Source organism: Cavia porcellus, unplaced genomic scaffold (genome assembly GCF_034190915.1).
Source record: "Cavia porcellus strain 051 isolate PalLab524CR breed Dunkin Hartley unplaced genomic scaffold, mCavPor4.1 scaffold_16, whole genome shotgun sequence".
NCBI lineage: Eukaryota > Metazoa > Chordata > Mammalia > Rodentia > Caviidae > Cavia > Cavia porcellus.
In genome coordinates this window covers 24,351,448-24,377,982 of record NW_026947499.1, presented here as the reverse complement: position 1 = coordinate 24,377,982, position 26,535 = coordinate 24,351,448, and the positions used below count along the sequence as shown (strand labels likewise).

The 26,535-nt window shown below is 37.6% G+C and overlaps 1 protein-coding gene across 14 annotated transcripts in view; it reads left to right on the top strand.

The window, feature by feature from the left end:
- The window catches only part of Mtmr3 (myotubularin related protein 3), a 132,441-nt gene that overhangs the window by 97,919 nt on the left and 7,987 nt on the right, over nucleotides 1-26,535 (top strand). For 13 of the 14 annotated variants that reach the window (XM_063225963.1, XM_013141762.3, XM_063225959.1 and 10 more), the window contains 9 exons: nucleotides 6,454-6,550; nucleotides 9,380-9,493; nucleotides 13,327-13,532; nucleotides 14,095-14,226; nucleotides 15,361-15,472; nucleotides 20,601-20,796; nucleotides 21,578-21,763; nucleotides 24,084-24,254; nucleotides 25,607-25,752. In XM_063225963.1, coding sequence (XP_063082033.1) covers nucleotides 6,454-6,550; nucleotides 9,380-9,493; nucleotides 13,327-13,532; nucleotides 14,095-14,226; nucleotides 15,361-15,472; nucleotides 20,601-20,796; nucleotides 21,578-21,763; nucleotides 24,084-24,254; nucleotides 25,607-25,752 — 1,360 coding nt within the window. The remainder of the gene's footprint in view (nucleotides 1-6,453; nucleotides 6,551-9,379; nucleotides 9,494-13,326; nucleotides 13,533-14,094; nucleotides 14,227-15,360; nucleotides 15,473-20,600; nucleotides 20,797-21,577; nucleotides 21,764-24,083; nucleotides 24,255-25,606; nucleotides 25,753-26,535) is intronic. The other variant, XM_013141764.3, reaches the window with a different exon arrangement.

Sequence of the window (26,535 nt, the reverse complement as noted above, 5' to 3'; positions counted from 1 at the left end):
CAGGCCCTGTGCTGCTGAGCTATATCCTTGGCCTCTAGGGGCAGTTTTTAAAGCAATTTTAAATTTTATTAATTGATTAATTGATTGAGGCAAGGTCTTGCTATGTATTCAGGCTGTGCTTGAACTCACTACATAGCCCTGTCTAGCTTCAAACTCCAGGTGATCTTCTTGCCTTAACCTTACAAGTGCTGAGATTATAGGCATGCAATGATGCCTGGCTTTTTCAGGGCTTCTGATATCTGGGGACATGGAAAGGATAAAGTACTTACTTTGAAATTTAAAAACTTGGATTTCAAATCTATACTTTTTAATTGAAAATAATGCTAGGCAAGCCATTTATCCTTTCTCTGCCTTGGTTTCCTTTGTTCTTCAGGCTGGGACATTCATATTCTTCCTCCCCAAACTGATCCAAGATCTTGAAGATCAAATATAATCTAATGTGTTGATACATAGTGCAGAGTTCAGTTCAGCAAATATTTGAATGTTTCCTATGGCCATGCTTATGAAAACTCTTTGGAAATTATACAACTAGAGATAATGTTACCACAATTGATTGGTTGGAAATTCTCTATGATGAAGGGTTGCATTTTGTTTCTTCCCAAAATACACAGTCCACACTAAAGGAAACTTGCCTCTACTCACATGAAATCTTACTTGTATTTTAGCGACCTTTTTGGAATGTGTGTATATATATGTGTGACTTTTCCCTTTTATTTTCAGTGTGGCATATAGAGGAAAAACTTGATTTTAACAAAACGAAACAAAATACTGCCATTAATTTTTAAAGCCAGTTAACCTAGTTCTTCTGTCTCTCCTCTGTTGTGTTGAGTGTTATTGATAGCTTTAGATAACTCATCAAATATTAGCATTCCTAACAACCACATTTTAGAAATCATCTGAAGGGTGAGACAACCCTTGAAATATTTTAGGATGATGTCCTTGTATATTCTGCTCTCGTATATGGATCACAAGCATAGATTCTGAGTAGAAATTATTTTAGTCTAAAGTTACTGATAATTTTGTTTTTGTTTTTAAATTTTGTTTTAACTTTAAATGATATACCTTGATGTCTCCTTGCCCCTACGCCATTCCCGCCACCTTTTTCAAACTCCTTCCCCTTCCCCATTCACAAAGTTTGGTTCTCATCCTTATTTCCTTTTGAACAGTTTCTTCCTATTTCACATTATCTGTTGTACACTTATGTTCTTACTTATATTTTCAGTTTCTCACATCAGAGAGAGAATGTGATGTTTACGTGTGTGTCCGACTTATTTTACTTATGATTATGGTCTCAAGGTCCAACCGTTTAGCTATAAATGTCTCAATTTTATTTTTCTTTATGGGTGAGTAATACTCCATTATATATACACACTAAACCCATATATTTTTTATCCTTTCATTGGTTGATCGACATTTGGATTGCTTCCAAGATTAGCTGTTATAAGTTGTGCTGCTATAAACAAGAGTGAGCATATATTGCTGTGATATGACGCTTTTTCTTTTCTTTTTTTTTTTTTTAAACAGGAATCAAACTCAGGGCCTCGCACTTGCCAAGCAGGTTCTGTGCCACTAAGATATATCCATAGCTGGGTCAAATGGGACTGGTTTTTATGCGGTCTCCACACTGATTTCTACAGTGGTTGTACCAGCCTACACTCCTACTAACCATAGGATTCCTTTTTCCCCATAGTCTCACTAGCATTTGTTATTAGTTGTTTTATTGATAATAGTCATTCTTCTGGTGTGAGACAGAATCTTAGTATTGTTTTATTTTGCATCTCTCAAATACTAGTGGTGTTGAAGATTTTTTCATATATTTATTTGCTGTTTGTACATCTTCTGAAAAATGTCTGTTAATTTCAGATACCCAGTTTTAGATTGGTTCTTTGAATTTGAAGGGGCTGGTGTTTTCAGGTTTTTTATGTTTTACATATTAATTGTTTAAAGAACAGCTGGCATAAATTATTTCCTACTCTGGGTTGTCTTTTCACTGTGTTGGTGATTTCTTTTGCTGTGCAAAAGCTTTTTAATAATATGAGATCCCAGTTGTTGATTCTTTGTGATAGTTTCTGTGTGATCTAAATTTTGTTCATAAAGTCTTTGCCTACATCTATGTCTTCCATTGTTCTCCCTGGTCTATCTTCCAGCAATGTTGGTGTTTCTGTTTTAATATTTAGGTCTTTGATCCATTTTGATTTTAATTTATTAAAATCAGGAACAAGACAAAGATGTCCACTGTCACCATTCCTTCCTATTCAGTATAGTTCTGGAAACATTGACCAGAGTAATTAGACATGAGAAAGAAAAAAAGGAATTATAAGTAAGAAAGAAGTTAAATTATCATTATTTGCAGATGACATGATACTCTACATAGAAGATCCCCAAAACTCCTCCAGAAGATTTCTAGATTTAATAAACAGATTCAGTAGAGTAATTGAGTACAAAGTTAACACTCAAGAATCAGTAGCATTCCTGTGGACAATTAATAAACTCACTATGAGAAATTAGAGAAATAATAACTCTTCACAGCAGCATCAAAAAAAATGAAATACTTAGGAATCAATCTGACAAAGGAAGTAAAAGATCTCTACATTGAAAACTACAGTTCTCTGAAAAAGAAGATTGAAGAAGATATCAAAAAATAGAAAGATATCCCTTGCTCTTGGGTAGGAAGAGCCAACATAGTGAAAATAGCCATGCTCCCAAAATTACTGTGCAGATTTAATGTAGTCTCAATCAAAGTACAATTAGCATACCTCATAGAACTAAAGAAAACATTCCTAAAATTCATTTGGAACTAAAAAAGACCTGGAATAGCATAAGCATTTCCAGGCAACAAAGGCAAGTCAGGGAAGCATCACAATCCCTGACTTGAAATTATACTACAGAGGTATTGTGATAAAAACAGCATGGTGCTGGCAATAAAACAGACCTGAGAATCAGTGGAACAGACTAAAATCAGCAGAAAATAACTCCAAATGCACTAGCCACCTGATCTTGATAAAGGGGCCAAACACATTCACTGGAAGAGGATATCCTCTTTAATAAATGGTGTTGGAAAAACTAGCTTTCCTCATGCCAAACTAAAAGTAGTTTATAGTCTTTAGCAGTTCATTTAACCTTTTATAGGTTCTTTTCCAAGTGCCTTGATAGAATGTGTCAGAGAATGAAAATGGGGAAATGACATCATTGTCTTGGTAGTCCTATAAACTTTAGTTCATCCAGTAATATTGTAACCATTGCTGTTGGCCTTATTCAGCTTTGGAAGTCATCTCAACATTGCTACTAGAGTTGACTGGTGAAACCTGCTGCAAAAGCCTTACCAAACTCGTAACCCTACTATGAGCCCCAGCTCACATTCTAAATGAGCAGACTCAAAAGCGTCTCTCTTTTGTGCCCTCAATTTCCTCAATTCCAGGTTTGTCATTTCAGATGGCTGCTTGGAGATGGCTCTGTCTGGGGTCATTACTCTGGAGTCCAGCATTAGTGTAGAGTCCTGAAAAATGAACAAGGAGTTCGGGCAGTTCAATTGTTTGTTCAGCATTGAGCCTCACTCTCCTTACATCATGTTTATCTATAAACAGCCTATGACTTTAGATTTTCTCTAGGCTCAAATACAGTGCAGGAAGTATGAATCTTGAGGACTCACTGGTACCTGTGTGCATAGGAAAGCATTATTCTTTTCTCCATATTTAAGAATCTGGAAGGTACACTTCTTTTCTCTGACTCTGGTCTACCTTCCCATCTTGATGGGTATAAATTTGTCTCTTCTATCCCAGGCCTTTAGCTAATGTGTATAGTTGTCAATACGCAGAATCAGCCAAGAAACTAGATTTTGGGAGGAATTTTGTTTTTAGATTACAGATTGACTTTGTGTTTGTGATATAGGGAGCTCATTTCTTTAAAAAGTTTTCATCCCTACTGAAAGGAAATTGTTGGACTGTATGTCATTGTAGTAAAAGAAAAAAAAAATCTTCGGTAGTATGCACCTGTAATCCAAGCACTCTTAAGGTGAGAATCACAAGATCAAGTGCAGCCTAGATGGCTTATCAACTTAACAAGACTCTGCCTGAGAACAAAAAAGAGCTAGAGATGTAGCTCAGTATAAGGCCTTGGGTTCAATTCCCAGAGCCCCTGTTTTCAGGCCCATAGAAAAATGCTAAATGTTTAAGATTTTGAGGGTGGAGAGGCAGACAGAATTGAAGTGGAAATATAAAGTCAAAGAAACTATATGGCTCCAGTATTTAAGTTGGGGTATTGGAACATATTCAGTATTGAATTACCTGAGACATGGGAATTCTAAGATGGAAAGAAAATGTAACAGTAGGTATATTTGGTGTTCATTTTTCCTGGCTAGACATCGAAAACACTTTGTACAAGTTGATTGTCCATGTATGTAAAACCTGCTGCTTAATTTTTTGTGTGTGTGGTGCAGTGGTTTTTAAATGGAAGGTTTGGCTGTATTAGTGGGTTGTAAAATAAAATTTTGAAGAAATGAAGTGGAATAGAAAATATCAGAAAGCATCACAGTAAATGGGTATTGCTTTGTCAATCATTAAGAAATACATGCATTTGTAATGGGAAATTTAATTCTTATTATGAGTCATGATGGTGGGTTTTAGTTTGTGAAATCACTGCTTTAGAGAATACAAAGATAAAACTTCTTAAGGAACTCGAGATAACAGATTTTCTAAGACTGCTACTCAGTATGTTTCTCTGTCTAGTTAGAATTTTGTGCCCTGGATGGAGGTTCTAAGCCTTTCTTTAGGTAGTGGTTCTGTGTAATAAATTGCTGCTGATGGCAATTACAGTTTTATCATTATTTTACTAATGATTATTTTTAAATCAAAAGGTCCTTTTTAGGACCTTTCGTGTATTCTAAGATAGTTACTAAATGTAAAAGGTTGTCAATAAAATTACTTTTGCAAGATTGTGGAGCTGTATAGGAAGGGAAGAATATCTTTTTCATTAATGAACTTGGAAGTTGCTATAGTTTTACAACTCTCACATTTTGATTTTTGAGTAAAAGACTACTCATTTAGTATTTTCGATGGTCAGTAGCTATAGTTTGTAGACAGGCGGCATTTTAATTCAGATATCTTTCTCCTATGTGGGGTTTTTTTTTTTTCCCCCTTTTTCCTTTTTAAGACAAAATCTTGCTATGCAGTTCAGGCTGGTCTTGCACTCACTTTGTGGCTCAGGCTGGTCTTGAACTTGCAGTGATCCTCCTGCCTCAGCCTCCCGAGTGCTGATATTACAGGTATGCACCATCATACCCTCTTTTTCCTATTTGGAATCTGGCTTCATGCTTCTACAATTTTTTTCCAAATGGACAGAATCAGCTATTATTTTTTTGTTACATCTCTGAAGCTCATCTTTTTATAGCTTTCCTTCAAGAAACATATATCACACCTAGCTTAAGCTCAGGAAAAGTAGTTCAAATGGGAAGCAGTTTTTACAGAATTGTTCTTCATTCAGTAATTATTGTTTGTTATTCTATAGCTTCTCCCCCAGGAGAGCAAATCTTTGTTTTCTGATCACCAAAGCACTGTTTTGTGCTTTTATTTGTTGTGGTGGTCCAGCCCCCACCAGCTTTTATTTTATAACTTGTAACATGACTTATATATATTAATGGTCTGCTTAATGTTTTTGTTTTAATAAAATTACTATCTAGGACGGTGTCTATTTTTAAGGAAGAAAGTAATTCAGATTTACTGACATTTAATTAGGTTCAACCAAATTCATTAGCCAAATGTACAGATTGTACCTGCTTTGGTAGATGTTCTTACAGATGTTCAGGACTTTGCTTAGTTTGGATTTTCTGGTATTCATAGGTGCGGGCAGTTAGGTTTCCACTTAACTACAGATCTAGCTTGACATGATCTGAGCTGACAGTTACTTGTTGCTGTTTTTATTATCCTTGTATTTCACTGAAGAAGTATTAACACTTAATTAGTAACCCTGGTTAAGTTTGTGAGCTAATATTATAAGTACCATTTTACCTTTCTAAAATCCTAAAACCTCTCATATTCTGAAATCTGACTCAGAAGTTCTCAGACAGATTCATAGATCATATCATTACTCTTGGTGATCTTGCTAAATGGTTTTATTTCTTCACATGTATACTATTGATCTGAGTGTAGAAATAGGAAGTTAGCCAGTGTAGTGATAAGAAAGAACATGAATTTGGGGGAGCAGAAAAATATGCAATGATAACCTCTCCACCTGTTTTGTCCTCTGTAAAAGAAGTTCAGGGATGGTAGAGTTTAGATGAGATAATATAGTTCTTCGTGAAAAGTTAATCTTTTTTCTCTTTTTTAGTCAGTCTGTCAGAGCTAAGTACATGTAATTATATAGGTTCTGCCTTTTAACAATTTTAAATATAATTGAACAAGATAACTCTGCTTTTATTCCACCTGTTCTGCAAAGTAATATTTCTGTCTCTCTCCCTAGGAGAGCATGTAACGTCAAGGTTTAAGAACGAAGTAGAACGGATGGGTTTTGATATGAACAATGCCTGGAGGATTTCCAATATCAATGAAAAATACAAGTGAGTTATGGGTGCCTGTGTTTCATAGGGAATATCTTTACAGAAACACCAGGTCTCATGTAGAATGATTGAACCATACTTTTGTTTTGAAATGGAATTTGATTTATTAGGTCTAAGTGTGTGACCTTCAGAGTATTCTTGAACTTTCTGTTCCTATTGCTGTTGCTGGAGTAGAAAATAATCCTTAATAGGATCTATCTTCCTTTTTACCAACCACCAGGACTATATTCTTCCTAGTACATATATGTCTGGATAATATTGTGTATTTACCCTAAGGCAGACAGTTTCGATTATTTGCATTACTACTTGGCATCATTCTAGTGTGATCAGTGATCTTATAAGAAGTGACAAAACACTTAGGAGCTAGACTTTATGATTAATTTTGTTCTAGACTCTATAAAATAGACCTAAGTATTTCAATATGTCGCCTAAACCTAACTTCATAGTTAGGATCATGTAACCATTAAATACTATGGTAACCATTGTTAGATATTTAACATCTTGTTTCCTTAAAATATATGAGAGATTGGTGGAGAGGGAGCACTTAACTACTGTGAGTTTGGTGATCTAAGTTTCATAAACCAAAACTGTACAGTACATTTAAATTAATATATCCTTAAGTTTCCTCACTGCACTATTCATTGTTTTATGAACTATCTTAGGTTATAGCCATTTTTCTGGTCTGTTTATGGCAGGCCATCAGATGGTTTCATTTTTATTAGAAAGGCTGTATAGTTTATTGCTGTATTCAGCAGCTTTTAACATGGGAATTAAGAACCTGGGATCTTTTTTTTTTTTTTTTGTCTTTCTTCTTTTTATCGGTACCGGGGATCGAACTCACGACTGCCTGCTTGCAAGGCAGGCGCTTATGCCGCTGAGCTAAATCCCCAGCCCCAAACCTGGGATCTTGAAAGGAGTTAAAGTTTACAGACCTAACTCCTTGTTCTCAGTGACAAGTGAAAGCAAAGGAGAAAGACTGGAGGAGGGAGAGGCTTCAGAAAGCTTGAAGCTGGCACAGGCTTTCCTAAGTGCAGCCCAGTTTTCCTCCCCTGGCTACTGCTTAGCCACATGGGAGCACCTGATCCTTGTAGAAAGGCTAACTTCTGGATAGTGTAACATCTGTGGGACAGTGAACATATTTAGAAAATTGGAGTAAAAAACTGAATTAAACAAAGCTTGCTTTAAAAAAGTTTCTGAGTGCTGGGGGTTTAGCTCAGTGGTGTAAGTGCCTGTGTGATAGGTGTGAGGTCGTGAGTTTGATCCCTGGTACCTCCCAAAAAAGTTTCTGATTAATATGGAATTTAAAAATAGCTTCTTGTCTTGGATTGACTAGTCCATTTCAGAACTGGTGTTAGGCATTGAAGAGTTCTTTCTACTACAAAGGAAAAATAAAATTCATTTGAAAACAAAATGAAAGGATTGAAACTCATGCTTAGAATATTAACTATGGTCACTGTGTCCTACGTTATTTTTCAGAGTTTGTGGGTAGGTGTTAGGAAGTTTATGTAATGTTTCTCAGTCAAAGCCATTTTCCTGGATCAGTGGCTTTTAAATTCCTGATACTTCATCTTCTGGAAATGAAAAACAGAAAAAAAGTTAGTGCATTGTCATCAAAACCCCCAATTTCCAAGCCAGAGTATGTTGGTTGGTTTTGTTGTTTTGGTTTGATTTGGTTTGGTTTTATTGTTTTTGAGATAAGGTCTCACTTATGTAGTTCAGGCTGGCCTTGGACTCATGTGAACCTCCTGTCTCAGCCTCCCAAGTGCTGGGATTACAGATGTGCACCATCACACCTGGCTTCAGTGTGAGTTTTTCTGCCTGTTTCTGTCCAATGCATAGGATAGAGTAGGGCAGAGGGTAGTGGTGGTGGTAGTAAAAGTGACTGAATTTGTTTCCAGATTTGAATTAAAGGCCCCAATGCCTTCATCATTAAAAAGGAAGATGAAGTTACCTATAGAGATTACCTGTAAATAAAAACCTGTCAGAAGTACAGGTTTGCAGTTCATCAGCTTGACTAGCATGCAGCTGGCACAACATCTTCCCTAATAAAAAGCTTCTTTCTCTTCTTTCTTTGTTTGGTATATTTTACCAAAATTATGATTAATGACTTACTTTACTAAGATGGCCCGATAGTACTATGATTATGTATATACATAGTCAAGTACATGGTTTTGCTTTGTACTCGTGACTGCTCTGTTTACCTATAATTAGGACAACCTGTTTGGTTTAGATCAAAGAATGACTTAATTTTAAGAGGTCTCTGGAAACTTGGAATTGTGAGTTTTTGTCTTTCTTTTCTTGTTTTCCTTTCAGCAAAATCCTGAAAGAACAGTAATTGCATTAGGTGCTCATGTAGTTAGAAATGACCTATTATTTGTCGTAACAGAGTTGCCATGGAGAATAAAGAGAATACCCTTATTTCCCCTTTTTTCATTGACAATTTGCCAGATTCCCAAAAGGCAATGACAAATGGAACAACCCAAGGTAGTATCACATGGAAATAGAATATAGTGGCCTAAAACACTTTTAGCAACCCATTTTGGTTTTGAATAGATCAAAATTCAGATAATGCTTCTCATTTCCTTTTTTTTTTTTTTTTTTTTTGATTTGCAGTGCAGGGGATTAAACCTTGGGCCTCACATATGCTTGGCAAATGCCCTACCAACTGAGCTTCCTCCCCAGCCATCTCCATTGCTCTTAACAGGCTTTGTGATAGTGTGATCAATATCCCTATGCTAGCTTACCTGGTATCTCCTTCTTCTCTCCTTTTTCTTCCCTCTCCTCTTTACTTCTTTTCCTCCTCCCCATTACTCATTTTCCCTTTCTTAGGTTATGTGGTAGCTATCCACAAGAGCTCATAGTGCCTGCATGGATCACTGACAAAGAACTAGAAAGTGTAGCAAGCTTCAGGTCGTGGAAGCGCATCCCTGCTGTTGTCTACAGGTAAGTATGTTTGACCAGCTAGGCTGGTGCAACTGTCTGTTCACTGCTGCTGCTAACTTGGAAAGAGAGAATATGGTTCAGAGAACTTTTCAGACAAGTTAGTACTTCTTTTAGAAATTCCTGAAGTTGCTTTTCCAGTACACATTGATGTACTCACTGTATCTGGAATACCTGGTGGTTCAATTGACATTGATGAAAAAACATTAATAAAAAGGTGACTATACATGGAATTTCACGATCCTTCTTACATTCATTCTGTGAGAAGATAATGTGCTTACTGCGTTTAGTTTTGGATATTAAGGCCTTTGGATTAAGAGAGAAGTGTTCTAGAATGTGAGGTCTGGAAGCATAGAGTTGAATCATCTGTGATTGTGATTAACACTTAGACATGTTAGGGGCTGGGCATTTAGCTCAGCGGCATCAGTACCTGCCTTGCAAGCAGGCGGTCGTGAGTTTGATCCCCGGTACCGATAAAAATGAAAAAGACGACCAAAAAAAAAAAAAAAAAAAAAAAAACACTTAGACATGTTGAAAAACTCAATTTTGAGAGGGAACATTTAAAGAAAAAGGCAAGGGCTGAACTGAGTAGAAAATTTGACAGACCTCTGAAGCATGAATGACAAGAGAAGCAAGTTCTAGGAGAGATTGGTAGAGTAGTGGCAGAGCACACGTTTTGGAGGCACAAACCTATTCTGACACTACATGTTGTGGCATGTGGAGTACATTTGCAAACTGATCTCAGTCTGCACCTAATGAGTAGAATGGAAATGATAGTTCTTACTTTGCAGGTATGCTGTGACAGCTGAATGAGAGCCTATTAATAAGCAACGTTTGGAGTAGATTATGTATCAGTCACACTCTCAGTTCTTACAGAATCATATTAAATTTTTAGGAAGCCACTATTATCACCTTGTAATGTTAACATTCTTCACTTTTCTAATATGTAGACTTTTCAGATTCTCCTTGAGTTGGTCAAAACCAATGACTTGGTTAGAAATTCTTTGATGTCAGGAGGCATTCCACTGGAAAAAAATTTTGTCTTTTTGAGACAGGGTTTCACAGTACAGCTCAGGCTGGCCTTGAACTCACTTTGTAGCCCAGGCTGGCCTGTAACTCACAGCCATCCTCCTGCCTCAACCTCCAGAATGCTGGGATCACACCTGGCCTTCCACTGAAACATTAAGGTTGTAGGAAGGGGTGTTTTTCCATTAGGCCCAGTGGAACCCATTAGATTTTCAGTTTCAATTTTCATCACTCTTATTTTCAGACACTCCTAGAAAAGTAGATCACCAGATTTACCTATCACTCAAGTGGTAAGGATGATATGGGAATTAGACAGCAATAAAAACCAATGAGATTTATGAGTCAGTGATCAGCCCCAGTGGAATAGAAAAGGTGGCCAGTTGGTATTCTAGCCAACAGCTGTGTTAGATCGGCAGCCTGGTATTTGTTGGGCTTGATGACTTTGAACATCAGGGTGGGACTGGGGGTGGTGGTGGGATACTCTTTTTTCCGAGTTAAAAGCTTTTGGGGAATTCTAGTTTTGGTAGAGAAGCCTAAGAGAGCTAGTTGAAGAAATGCTTGTTAAAATGCGATACAAATAAGATGCTTTTTTTTCTCTCTCTCTTTTCTAAAATTTGTTTTAGAAGGTACTAGCCGTAGGGTTTTTTCTTCTTGTAGAGATTTAGAGCATAATGAAAAATCTTATTCCAATTTTTTTCCAGAAAATGAATGTTCTTGCAGTCCATATATTTACACAGAATAGGTTTCCTGGAACTGGTCTCTGATTCAGAACAAGTGTCTTGTATATCTGAGATCAAGCCTGGGTTGCTGTATTATTTGTGAGTTTTATAAGGGATATTTTGAAGAATGTTTGAAACAATCTATCATTCTCTGCTTTGTCAGCTTAGGTGGCAGGATACCTCTGAATCTGACATAAATTTACAGAGTTTAGTTGACTGTAAACTGCAGTAATGATTCCTGATGTTGCTAGCAGCAGTTACTTGACAGTACCATGCCGAACCAGCGCCTGAGTAGGGCTTTCTCCCACTGTGATGAGAGAACATTTAATTGGATTTATAATTGAAAACACATTTCGCTAACATGGCAAGATGGTGAGAATGGCACCCATCTGTAGTTCAGTTTGCAACAGCCCCATTTGTGCCTGTAGTGATGATTAGAAATTCCTAGTCATATCGGGAACATGCCTAATACAAAGTAGACATTGTTAAGCCATTATTTATTTATAAAACTGTTAAACTATTATTTATCTATTTTAGTTGATGAGCTTGTCCTTTGGGTAAAGATCTAAAGTTTTATACTTTTCCTGACTTCCCTGTTAAAGTTATAGATTTTGTGTTTAGTGATTTTTAATTACTGTACAGTGTTAGTCTAATTTAGAGTAACACGGGTGAAATCTTAAATATTATAAAGACCAGTGGTCTTTAAAACCCAAGACCCAGGCTGAAGAGTGCCATCTACTGTTCTTGTTAAATGGTATCGGAAAGCATTGCATAGAAAGAAGATGCTTCTGAAAAGGCCCTGCCTGCCTTGCTGGGAAAGCTTTCAGCTCAGTGGTTACCTAGTACCTGTTTGCGACTAGGCATATTAATAATCAGTGAGGTTTTATTTCCATAATGTCCTCATGTAGCGTGTGGGCCACTTGAGCTTGTTGGCAGTATATAAAATACTTTCAGCTCTCCTCTGAGACACTGAGTTGGGGGACAATTAACTGGTTTTGAAAAATAATTTTGTAGTGAACTGATTACTTTTTTAATTTAAAAGTCTTATTGAGATATGCCACATATAATTTACCCTTTTTAGTATATAGTTTTTTTAGTAAACTGTATTCCAAGTTGTGCAGGCATCACTACAGTTTTATTACATTTTTATCACCTAAAAAAACCTTATATATCTAATAACTGTCCTTTCTCACTACCTCTTCAATGCCCCTAGCCCTAGGTAACCAATAACCAGTAATCTACTTTCTGTCTCTGTAGATCTGCCTATTCTGAATACTTCACATAAATGGAACCATACAATATGTGACCTTTTATGAGTTGTTTATTATTTAATTACTTACACCAATAAGACCTTGCAGTAGATTATGAGTATGGTTTCTGCTCTTGAAAAAGGATCTATCCAAGTATGACTTATTGAGATTGTTGTTTCTTTCCTTCTAAGAATCTGAGGAAAAGTAGTTGGCTCTTTGAGCTATCTTAAAAAGAGCTATTTGTGATTCATGAAATCTCAGGAGATTTTGTAAAACCATCCACTGTGGGCCAGGTAAATATTTCAGTCACAACAGTGAAATCTGTGAAAAGAGTCCCTATGCCAGCCAATAGTACACCATTGTTACAGTGAACCCTCATAAGTCAGTGAGACAACACATTTTTCTCTACTTTAACATCTTTTATGCCAGGTTATTTAGGTTCTGTGTCAGAAAAGGTAGTTAGTCTCTCCATTATTGAGTAGTAAAATTAGTGTGGCCTTTGTAGATTGTTTTTTTACCTTAGTCCCCAAACTATTCAAATATTTAAGTTGTAAATACTAACTTATTTTCTCTAAGAGTGTGTATCATCTTATTGATAACTTTATAGAGTACTCTGTGTTGTTGGTACAATAATTGATAAAGATACGTATAGCATTTGTTGTTACTTTCCCTATGTGAAATTATTACCTTCTTTAATGCTGAGAAGACTCAAAGCTAACTCAATATTTTGGAGCCAGACTTTTCATTAAGGTTTTAAAAAGGTACCTTTTCATGTGAGTATAGAATATCTGACTTAGAGCCCATTGAATGATGCAGTTGTTGTCACGTGTTCCTCACACAGACACCAGAACAATGGAGCTGTTATTGCTCGCTGTGGACAGCCGGAGGTCAGCTGGTGGGGCTGGCGAAATGCAGATGATGAGCACCTGGTACAGTCAGTAGCCAAAGCATGTGCTTCTGACTCCCGATCAAGTGGCAGCAAGCTATCTACTAGGAACAGTTCTCGAGATTTTCCCAGTCGAGGAGACCTTTCTGATGTGGAGTTTGGTAAGGTGCTCCCTGGATCCATGGCATCAGTCTTTATAGCATCTGAGGACATTTACTTGAAATGGCCTTTTCCTTAGAAAATATTAGTAGTTTTATAGAAGAGAGAGAATTTGATAGCTTTGAGGAGTCATGGCTCTTGGCGAAGAACTAGAGGACCCTTTGTTTCAAATTTCTTTTTAAGAGCCTATAGTGTTTTTCTTCTTCACCAGTATAACAAGAATGGAGTGCATATTTGGTGGGGACTTGAATTGTCAGACCTGGTGAAATGATTACAAGCATAGAAATGACATGTAGGACATCGAGCTATGTAGTTCTTGATGTGTACTATAGGAGTTGGTTTTGGAAAGTAAATTCTTGTCAACTTTTAATAAGGCAAAAGAGAAAATAGAAGTTCTGCATATTAGTGATCTGGTTAGGAATTTTTACTTGAGACTGTCTTGTTTTTGTCTTTTGTCTCTTGCTCGTTTTTGGGGGGTTACTGTAATGACCCTCTGGTTCTAATTTTCACAGTTCTTGGGATAGACAGGCTCATTTATTTTTATTCTTCTTCTGATGTCCTTAGATTCTTCTCTGTCTAATGCTTCAGGAGCAGAGAGTTTATCTATCCAGCCACAGAAGCTTTTGATATTGGATGCACGCTCCTATGCAGCAGCTGTAGCAAACCGAGCCAAAGGAGGAGGCTGTGAATGCCCAGGTGAGGTGTTTAGTATTTTATCCTGCAATACTCTCCTTCTGAGTCCAGCCCATGCTCTACCTGGACTTAGCCCTTAATTTGAAGGATAATGACAAAATTTATATAATACCATCTTTTGGTTATCAGGGCATAATTGATTTATAATGAATGACAAGCCATATTCTTTATCCTGTCTTGAGAGAGCCAGAAGTCTTAATAGTGTGTGTTCTTTTTCAAGCAGAAATGAAGGAGGAGGTACAGTGAAGCCAAATCTTTCTTCTTCTGCCTGTCTTTAAGGCGATAAAGTAGGTCATCTTCTGAGATACTACTTTAGTGGGTTCAGCTTCTCAGCTTCTGAAAGCATTTTGTTGCTTTTGACAGTGGATATGCTCATCCCTTGCTTCCTAGCAAATTCCTCATAGGGCTTCTCCTTAGAAAGCCTGGTGTGAAAATTAAAGCAGTAAATACAGGGGCTGGGGATTTAGCTCAGTGGCATAAGCACCTGCCTTGCAAGCAGGCGGTCGTGAGTTTGATCCCTGGTACCGATAAAAATGAAAAAGACAAAAAAAAAAAAAAAAAGCAGTAAATACAGAGTTCCAGTGAGAAACCCCTATTCTAACCTGTAATGCTCCTGTTTGAATGCTGGCTTCTGAAGGCCGGACCCCCTGAATGACAGTCTGATGGTGCAGACAAAAGTACACAGTTCCTTATTTAGATGTGATCTGAGCTAGAAATTGAAAGCAGCTGTACCAAGGTGAAATTTGAATGCCTGAAGATGCTGTTCTGCCAAATTCTTGTTAAAGCTATTCCAGAACCACAAGTTAGATGAGGTCCAGGAAATAAACCTAGAGTGAAATGGAAGTTTACAGGCCTTTCTTTTTATAAATAACAGCTTTTATTTTGTGTATCTGTTTTACAAATCTAACCTTCCTTTTCCACTCCTTTCACAAAGATGACTAAAATTCAAGAACTGTTTTCCTTAGAATAAGCACTGGTTGGATCTAAGCAATCCTTTAAAAAAAGAAAAGAAAAGAATAAGCATTGGGATAATAGTCATCCATCACAACATTGCAGTTTCGTTAGTCAGTAACTGCAGTGGCTGTGTGGGCCTTAAATTTAACATATTTGCATTCTCTTTATTGTTATTTTCTCCAGAATATTACCCGAATTGTGAAGTTGTATTTATGGGGATGGCAAACATTCATTCTATTCGGAGAAGTTTTCAATCTCTGCGGTTGCTGTGTACACAGATGCCAGATCCGGGAAAGTAAGAGCTTGGCTTTGGCTTTAATTTTGCTTTGCTCTTTTTAAAATGAGTTTGGAGGTATCTTTTCTTCTGTTTCTTGGTGACCTTCAGTCATACTTGCAGTTTCTGTAGATCATCTTTGTGGATCAGGAGATGGGACAACAATTGAGCCCTCTGAAATGTTTTAAAATGTGCAGTGTAGAACAAATCTCATCACTTTTGAAAATAGAAACATTGTTTTCTTGAGACCTCTTCACTCTGCCACATTATTTTTAGCCCAAAGAAATTTAATTCTTTGGTTTCTGATGTTCCTATTGATACTTGACTACTGTGAACTATGGGGTATTAAAGTCACACTTTACTCATCATGTTATATAAGGGTTAAACTCGTCATTAGGTCAGTTCCTTTTACGTCTGATTCTGATTTCTGAATTAGTCTCTTATTTATTAAGAACATTAGCATGGTTTTTATTGCTTATTAAAAATGAAGGGCTGTCTTCAATAAATGGTACTGGTAAAATTGACTCTCCTTATGCTGAGAACTAAAACTAGACCCATGCCTGTCACCATGCACTAAAGTCTAAATGAATCAAAGATTAAAATATTAAAACAGATCTAAATATTAAAACTAAATCTATTGGAAGACAAAGTAGGTAGAAATCTTGAGGACATAGGGGTAGGTAGAGAATTCATTAACAAGAATCAAACTGCATGCGAAATACTTCACAGAATCAATAACTGGGATCATGTTCTATTAAAGAGTTTTTGCATGTTGAAAGAAATCTCCAGCATAGTGAAAAGAAAACCCACAAATTGGGAAAAAATCTTAGTGAACTGTCCTTCAGACAAAAGACTATGTCTAGAACATACAAAGAATTTTTAAAATTCAGATCCCCAAAATTCAAAGACCCATTCCAAAAATGGGCATCTGAGATGAATACACAGTTCTCAGATGAAGAAATACAAATGGCAAATAAATATATGAAAAAATGTTCATCATCATTTGTCATTAGAGAAATGCAAATTAAAACAACACTGAGATTCCATTTCAATCCAGGATGTCCAGGATAAAGAAAACTACCAACAACAAATGCTGGAGAGGCTGCAGGGGAAAAGGAACTCTCCTGCACTGTTGTTGGGAGTGTAGACTGGTGCAACCACTGTGGAGGTCAGTATGGAGGTTCCTCAAAAAGCTGAGATTGGAAGACCCATTTGACTCAGCTATTCCACTTCTGGGCATATTCCCAGAAGAACTGAAAACATCATACCACAGTGATATATGTGCACCCATGTTTATAGCAGCACAATTTGGAAACAACCTAAATGCCCATTAACTGAGGAATGGATTTTTTTAAAATGTGGTATTTTTATACAATGGAGTACTACTCAGGTATAAAGAATGATCACAATAAGATATTTATAAGTAAATGGATGCAACTTGAGACCATACTTATAAATGAAGTAAATCAAACTCATGTGTAAATATCATCTCCATAATGTAAGAAGTGGTAAGAGTACATAAGATACAAAAACTCAATAAATACAGTGAAAGGATAAGAATCTGCTTAAAGAGGAAAAAATAACATCTCAGGGAAAATGAGGAAAAAGAAAAAGGAAGGGAAAAGAAAAAATATCTAAAATTATATAAACACATTTAGGATAGCTAAGATGATTGTGCTACAAATTCTACAAGTTCTTGGAACAAAATAGTTAACATTCATAGGGTTGGAACAATTGTGCATATTATTGAATGGTGATCTGAGAACTCTTGAAGATCATTATGTAAAATAACAACCCCAGTTATGCTCCTACCACCTTGTTTTGAAGACCTCTATTGTCAGTGTTTTGGGCTCTTGCTATTGTTTTTTATTTGCCTTTTTTGTTTTGTGTTTTTCTAGGAATGTGTTTTGTTTTGTTTTATTTTTCCCTCTAATATAGAAAGGATAGGTATACATGTGTAGAACTTCTCCCAAACAGTTTATGAGAATTGACTATACAATGCATGATGAAGTGGACAGCTAGGTGAAGAAAAAGAGACACTATAATACTCAGTGCTGATTCTGTAGCATCATGCTATGAAATCCAGCAATACTATTATTCTTTGTTCAGAGTGATCTTAGTCTGTTTTGTATTGTTTAATTTCAGCACATATGAAGGTATGGACAGCTGTTTTGAAGAGAATGACATACATTATGGTAGCCATTGTTGATTTCCCTATTGTCTGGTTTTGAAGGCCCAAAATGCCTTCATCCTCCTGTTCTGATCAGTTTAGTACTATTTTGTTTTGTTATGAATTCATCGTGTGTGAAGACTTGGACAACTATTTAGAAGAAAACAAGAGACAATATGATAGACAGTGATGATCTCCTGTTGTCTTGCTTTAAAATCTAAGTCTCTTACATTGTCTTCTGATCTGCTTTGTTATGTTTAGTTTTATCCTCCTTAAAATAAAATAATAAAAAGAAGAAAAATGAAAGGCTGGGATTTGCAGTGAGAAAAATGAAGTAATATCCCCTGCAAGGCTATTGTTTGAATACAAGATAAATTAGGAGCAGTGCTCTGTAAAGCAGATACGGATAGATAAATATTTAAACATTCTTGTTTTACAATTCCGGGAAATACGAGATAATGCCAGAGAAGCCAGTTTTGGTTTTTGTTTTTTTTTTTTCCCTAGTGTTTGTGCTGAAGCCTGTAGTTGTTTCCTTGGGTCAGGTACAGCAGATTATCATAATCATATCAAGTTTTGCTGCATTTCTTTATTGAATTTATTAAATCAAGTGCTGCCTGGACCACTTGTACTGACTTTTAGCTGCAAATGATAAAATTCATCACAGTTTTAATCAGCCCTGAGGGTGAAGCAGTGTCCTTTGGGAGAAAACCTGACCAAGAAATTAGTTTGCTACTTTCCTTTGAGGTTAGCTATTTGCATCTAATATTGCAATTCCAGGGCCCAGTGAGCGACACCCTCTTTCTCAAGGTGGAGTGTAGAAAAAAGCCTGGTTTAGGATCCCGGAAACCTGCCAAGAATCTGTGTGATCTTGGTCAAGTCACTTAATTACTGTGAGTCTCAGTTTTTCTGTTTGTAAAATAAAACAGTGCTATATGATCGCTAATATCTTCCAAGTTCTAAAATTTGTTCAAAAGCTGTTTTTTCCTGGATATGGTGGCACGTGTCTATAATCCTAGCACTAGGGAGGCTAAGGCAAGAGGATTACTATGATTTCGACACCAGCCTGAACTGCTGCATAGTAAGACTCTGTCTCAGTAAATTACTATATTTATATAACTTAAAAAACAAAAAAAAATTTTTTTAACTCAAGAGTCAAAAAATGGAGGCTGGAGATACAGCTCAGCGGCATGGTGCCTGCCTGGCAAGCGCAAGATCCTGAGTTCCATTCCTGGTCCAAAAGAACAAACAAACAAAAAAACAGTCAAACAATGTTAATTAGCCCTCACCAGGTCCAAATGAATGTCTGAGGGGTTTTGTTAATGAAGAACGTAATGCTTTGCAGCAGATCATAATGCAGTATTGAAGCCTACCTTGTGGATAAAAAGAAAGTGTAGCAGAGATGGGATGACTCTAACTGCAAGGAGCATAAGTATTCCCTTTTATGTCTATTTAGGGCTGTAAACAGTTAGGGAGGTGGTATGCTGCTGCTCTAGCTTGAAAGCAGCATAAGGATATGCAGTGCAGTCTCCCAGCATGTTTCAGCTGACTTCTCTCTTGGGCATAGATAATACCAACTAGTATTTCAGTCAAGTTCAAGAGAACTATCTATTAGTTCTTTTGTTAACTATTTTAACATTCTGTTGAGAAGAGAAGCTAGAAGATAATTTTTGTTCTTAAGCCTTTTTTTTTTTTTTTAAAGACTGAGGAACGAGAGTAAACAATTGACCCATCAGGAAAATTTGTTTCTTGAGTCCCTATTAGGAGACAGAAAATCTTTTACACATGGCAGGTTTCAAATCCATTAAAATAGTGGGATTCCTCTTTATTGTAGGTATTGAACTGGAGGGTGCAGGTCAGACACCTAGTGTCAGGCCTCTTGAGGAGCCACAGTCTGGTTGATATCCCAGACTAATCTATATAAAACCAGTGACTATGCACTATATCCTGTTGTCTGCTTGCCTAGCTATGAAGATACTCTTCCTTTATATTTCCAAAAATTCAGTCATTCTCTCAAGGTTTAGTAAATTTATAGCCTTCTCTATAAGCATAGTCTTGGCAAACACTGAGAACTGAAACACTGAGAGAGGTATTAATTACTTCTTCTAAAGCAGTGTTTGAAGGTTCTAACTACACACTTGACTGAGGTCCTAACTACACTCGTGACTGCATATGAAAAATAAGATCACAGCTCATTTTTGGGAAATGGGGGCAAGAGCAACAAGAAAAGCAATATGGCAACACAATTGAAAAGAAAACGAATAGGTGAGCTTGTAGTTACTCCAAGTAAAAGTTCTTGTTATCTGATGTTTGAAAAGGCCTTTTAAAAAAAAGTTCCTCTAGATCCTTGATGCATCCAATCTGGGCTATGCTCCATTACCGTGTGCTTACCATTATACTACTATGCATGAGTCTAATTCATTTTGTTGGAGCTAGCCAGTTTTAGTTAATATGTATTTAAGACCTTTGAATATCTTCTGTTTTACATGTCACACGAGGCACTCAGAAGATTCCAGAAAAGGCTACTTTTCTTACACAATGTATACCTACCTGCTGTGGACTGAAAAATACTAAAATTAATCTTCCTGGGAAATTATCCATTAAGATGTTAGTACCTAACAAAGGTGATTGTAGTGTTTCTTTTTTGGCACTGGGGTTGAACTCACAACCTCGCACTTGCCGGGCAGGTGCTGTGCTGTTGAGCTATATTCCCAGTCCCTATTATTCCTTTCATAAAAACTTTCTTTATATTTTTAGACAGGATCCTGCTGTGTAGCCCAACCCTGCAGTAAGCTTCTTGCCTTGGCCTCCTGAGTACTGGGATTACAGGAATGTACCACGATGCCGAGCTTTTCTGTTGTTTTGGAAATACTACATTTGGAGAGAAAATTTTGGGAGATCACTTTTGAATCTGACAGCTATTGAAATAATGCAATAAATCATTTTAAAAACCTAGGATTTTCTTATCCATTGTTTTTATAGTTGGCTTTCAGCTCTTGAGAGTACAAAATGGCTGCATCATCTGTCTGTGCTTCTGAAATCAGCACTTCTGGTGGTACATGCTGTGAATCGTGATCAGCGCCCAGTGTTAGTACATTGTTCAGATGGCTGGGACCGCACCCCTCAGATTGTGGCATTGGCTAAGCTCCTACTAGACCCTTATTACCGAACCATAGAGGTGAGTACATCTAAAGAATGAGAGCTGATACTTCAGGATGAGTGGGAGAAACTTCTCTGAGGGTTTTATGGTCAGTTTTGGGCATGATAATTGTGTGTAAAGAAGATAAAAGTGTTCTGTTCTAATCATTCTTCCTTTTCCTTGAGCTCAATTCTTGTAAGCCTTTTAAGATGGTACAGATTGTAGATAACATGGCATTGAAAAGTAAACATTTTCACTTGTAGCCTACCTATTTGGAAAATTTTTAACTACTCCAGGAAAATAGGACTTCTGTAACATGATTTTGCCATGTTTAGGGCAGTGGGTGTAGATATTACCAAGGTGTTCTGTGGAGAAGGAGCCCTACTCTGCAGTAGGTTGGGTTAATGATTTAAAGATGTGAGAAAAAACTGTAACACACTTAAAATATATATGAACATTTTAAAAATCTGGGATGTGAAGGATTTTACAAGCATGAATTTGTAAATGTAATATCAAAGGTAAAATTACAAACTAAAAGGGAGGAAAACATGTAGCTTTTACATGGTGAATGAAAGAGGCACAAAATATAAAAACACAAGAACGACTTAAATGGATGCAATTAGTACTCTTCCATGAGTACAGATTAGAGAACTGGGAAATTTCACTAAGTGTAAGGAAGAGAACTTTCAGCTATGGGTCTGGGCTAGAAGCACTGACAGGGAAGCTACTAATGGGGTTGCTATAGGTGATTCCGGGCTCAGGACTGTTACACTTTTGGATAGTCCAGCACAAATGGTCTCTCCTGGGTGCTTCCCTACAGGGTTTCCAGGTCCTTGTGGAGATGGAGTGGCTGGATTTTGGTCATAAGTTTGCTGACCGGTGTGGTCATGGGGAGAACTCGGACGATCTAAATGAGCGTTGCCCAGTGTTTCTGCAGTGGCTTGACTGCGTTCATCAGCTTCAGAGGCAATTTCCTTGCTCTTTTGAGTTCAATGAAGCATTCCTTGTGAGTTTGAGCTTGTGAATTGTACATTTTGGGAACCATCTAGTTTTGAGAGGTTGTCAATACAAATGTTTGTGGGTTAATTTTCACATGAAACTGTGCAACCTTTTTAGGATTTAATAGAGGAGTTTTTTTCTCCTACTTTATATCTAAAAGAATAATAAGTACGCATTTATTCAGTGAATCCAGGTGTACTAGATTTGCCTTGTGCAGGTCTTGAGTTGTGTTAAACTTACCTTTTAAAAGGGATGATAGAAACGTTAAATAGGAGTTAGAAACAAGAATGTCCCATCCTCCCTCCCAGACCATTTACCAAACTTGCCTACATCTCCTCCAGATTCTCTGCCCTCTCTCCTTTAATAGAAAATGTACTGTCCTTATCCTTTCTTATCTGCTCTACTGCCTAGATCCAGCTTTCTCCTCTCTGCCATCCACATCATGTTTCTCTACACAGTCACAGTGATTAGCACATAAACATGGTGTAGCATCCCACATTGTCTCAAAACTTTCTGTGTATTGCATTCTCTCTAGCTGTCATCCCATTTCTCTGATTTCCTTTATAACAGAACTCCTTGAGTATTCTACAGTGGATATTTCAAATTCCTCTCATCTCATTCTTTCCTAAATTTAATTAAGTCAGGCATTCACCTTGCCATTTTACCAAAGCTGCTCTTGTTAAAGTGACCAGAGATTTTTGTGTTGCTAATCTAGTGATCATTGCAATTTTCATCTCTAGCTCATCATTATCACTTGACAGTTGAACTCCTTTCTTGAAATGCTTTCTTCAGTTGGTTCTAACATTCATCATTCTTAGTTCTTCTCTTAGCTCTTTGACTAATTCTTTGTCTCTTTTGCTGATTCTTCTTGGTTTCCTCAGTTCTGAATATTGGAATGCCCCAGGATTCAGCTTCCAGACAGCTTTTCCATCAAGCCCCCTCTCTAAAGATCTCACCCAATCTAGTGCTTTAATTACCATCAATATTCTGAAGAATCTGATATGTATACATCTTTAGCTTAGACTTGTCCACTTAACTTCAGCCTCACATGCCATGTTGGAACATGGCAGGCAAGCCCTCAACCACTGAACTTTATACCCCACTCTCCTCAGATGTCTTAGTGACATTTCAGACTGAGTACATTTAAAACTTAATTCTTTATTTCCACATTTCCTCACCATAGAAATTTGGTACTTAAAGGAGACTTCCATTTCACCATATGGCAAAGCCAGCTTTCCATTCATTTAGGTCAAAACCTTTATGTCATCTTCAATGTTACATTTATTTATATTCAGTCTGTAGATTCTATAGCTCTGCTTTCAAAATATATCTAAAGTTTAATTTACTGGTGCTCCACAAGTCCACACTACTATTACCTCTTGCCCTAATTTTAGAGCATCAACTTAGCACAGAGGGATCTTTGGAAAACATGAAGTATATCATATCATTTCCCTACTCAGAAACCTCTAGTGATTACCTTTCACATAGCAAAAAACCAAAGCCCCTAAAATGGCCTACAGGGTTACTTCCTTGTCCTTTTTTCCTTGTCTGTTTCCCAAGAAGTATGTTTTCAACTCAGACTCAAATTGTACACTACTGACCTGCTGCCTCTTATGCAGTCTCTTTTAGTGATACTGGCCTCTTTATCATTCCTCAGAAATCATTAGTGTACACTCACCTTAGAGCCATTATACTTGCAGTTGCTTCGGCTTAGAACATTTCTCCTCAGATACTCATGTGACCTGCTCTTTCACTTCCATCTGGACTCAGCCAGCAAGGCCTTCCCACTGCCTACAGCTTGCCCTGTCCTCCTTATCCAGCCTTATTTTCCATAGCAGTTGTCACTTCTCCCTCACAGTTAGAGCAAGCTCCATCAGAGCAGAAAAGCTTTCTGATTATTACTGCATATCCAGGACCTGTAGTCATACCTGGGGCATGTGAAATGCTTATTAATGATTTGTTGAAAGAGTAAGTAGTTTTATCATAAGTGTACTTTTAGCATAGACTTGAGCTATACAGTGACCTGCACTTGTATCCAGCTTATACATTCTGTCACTGATGAGGATAGCTGTTACTTTAGAAGGTCAGACTGTTTAACAGGGAAGCTGAGAGGAATAGAGTACACCAGTCTGTCTTTGCCTGATGAATGCTGGTGGCTGAGATCAAATCTTGGAGCAGGCTATTGCGTGGCTTCTTTTGCTCCCCAGTCCTGGCAGAGCTAGCTGAACTTCTCTCAGGGATGTTAGCGTAAAGTGGTTTAGGTGGACTGTCTTCTACCAGAGAATGTCTGCCCTGCTACATGGTTTTGCCTCATTGGACTCCCCTAGGTGAAACTGGTGCAGCATACCTATTCCTGCCTTTTTGGAACATTCCTGTGCAACAACGCCAAGGAGAGAGGAGAAAAGCATACTCAGGAGCGGACGTGTTCTGTTTGGTCACTCCTTCGCGCAGGCAACAAGGCTTTCAAAAACCTACTGTATTCCTCTCAGTCAGATGTCGTATGTATCTCTCAGCCTTTCTTCTAATCAGCAGAATAAATTTTGGGGTGGGACACATGAATCCAAGTTTCTGTTCTTGTGAAGGGTATCTGTCTTGGGTGGGCTGGTTCCATTTTTTTCCCACTGTCATTCTAAGACCTGTTTCCTGTGATGTTCTGACCTGCTTCTGACCATTCTGTGCTCACAATGGTTTGGTGTAATGCACATCTCTACTTTGCCATCCTAGACACAAATCTTTTCTGGCATCTCCTCCAGAGCTTAATGTATTCCTAGCATGTTCTAACTGGTGGAAGAGGCACTTCCGTTGTTTCCTGGATGCTTCTGATAGTTCAGAGGAGGAGTGGGCCCCATGCCCCCAGCACTCTCCCCACATACCAGGTGATGATACACATTACAGCTTCTCTCTCAGCACAAAACTGGGCCTGATGTTGACATCAGTGTATGTGTGATTTTCTGCTCACGTGGAGAGCTAGCAGGCCCTTTAAGACTTTGTCCTCCAAAAGAATACCTGTGGTTAAGCAGAGAAAAGGAGACACATTCATCTGTGTGTTAGTGTTCCCTTTGTTGGAATACATCTTAAACCTGTAAGAAGTGAAAAGGAGGCTAATCAGGTTAATTGCTTTGTTGAGCTATTAATATTTCTCATTACATTTAAGAAAAGATTTAAGCTGATTCTCTCCCTCCTTCACTGTGCCTGTTAGGGAAGTAAAAATACAAGAAGAAAGTTCTTCATGTGATTAGTTTAAATGAGTGTATAAAACAGACTTGACAGTTTCTGTGCAGCCACGCTTTTATACCAGGGGAGCAGACAATCACATCTTACAGAATGACTCACTTTCTTATGTGGTAAAAGCAATAAATCAAGACTTTGAAAGTCAGTCATTCAGTAAAGTCAGTCATTCAGTAAAGGTGACCTCAGAAACAATTGAGAAGTAGATCGTTTAAAAAATGCTGTTAGATTTTCATGGCCACATGTTGCCAAATCAAATGTCTAGTCCTGTGTTGGTCTCAGGAGATACATCTGTATCCATTGATGCTATCTCCCTGTATATCTGTGTTTCAGCCCTGTTGAGTGTTCCAAGGTACTTGTTTGTGATCTTTCTACATCCTACCCTCAGTGGTACTGAACATTGAATCCAAGAGTGCTCTAACAGTGAGCTATATATCTCCAGCCCTTTTTATTTTTTATTTCAAGAAAAGGTCTTACCAAGTTGCACATATTTAGGAATGTTCCTACCTTATCTTCCTGACTAGCTGGAATTATAGGCATGTGCTACCATGTCCAGCTTTCCAAAAATTTCTAAGATTTAATTGTGACATGTTTAAACCTGTGTCCTTACCCTTTTCCTTAGGTACTGTACCCTGTGTGCCATGTGCGTAACCTGATGCTATGGAGTGCAGTGTACCTGCCCTGTCCATCCCCGTCTACTCCTGTGGATGACAGTTGCGCACCATATCCAGCTGCAGGCACTAGCCCTGATGATCCTCCCCTGAGCCGGTGAGACCAGGGGTTGCCGCAGACTTCTCTTCATGTATGGCTATATTCCTGTTTGGGAACATGCCCAGGGGTGGTCAGAAATCATGATATTATCTGGGTTTACAGTATCTTTCTTTGCTCTTTGAAGTTTTCTCAGGGAAGATAGTAAGAGCCTGTGTTTGAAAATAGGTTGGGCCCTGTTGCTACATTGTTCTGCCACATGCACTGAGCAATTTTTCAATGATGGAGCACATCCACTGGGCTCTTTGTGACCTGGTTTGTGTTTCTTTCATCCATTGCTGTCTTTGCTCCTATCACCTTGCTCTGATTTGTCTTCTGAGGCTTGAAAAGCATTCTGTGAGATGCTAGAAATTTTGGCTTTGCCACTTATGAATTAGCTTATTAAATTCAGAGTTGATAGGAAATAAATTTTTAAAGTACTATAATATCAAAAAATCAGTGCTGTTCTGCCACAGCATCATAAAGAACAGCTTTTTAAAGAGCATTTGCTGTTAGCATATTTGTATGGGTGGGGTATTTGTATGGAGGGGACAGTACAGATAGGGGAGCTTTTCTGCTCCACCTCCCTGAGCCGCCCTTCAGAAATGCCATGGTTTTTTTTTTTTTTTTTTTTTTTTTTTTAATGTTGTTTGTTTTTGTTTCTGTTTTGGTACTGAGAATTGAACTCAGTATCTTGAGCTTACCAGGCAGGAACTGTCCCACTGTACTACATTCCTGGCCCAGTGCCTTGGTTCCTTGTGTACTATAATGAGCAGCTTGTTATAATTTACTGTCTTTTACTTC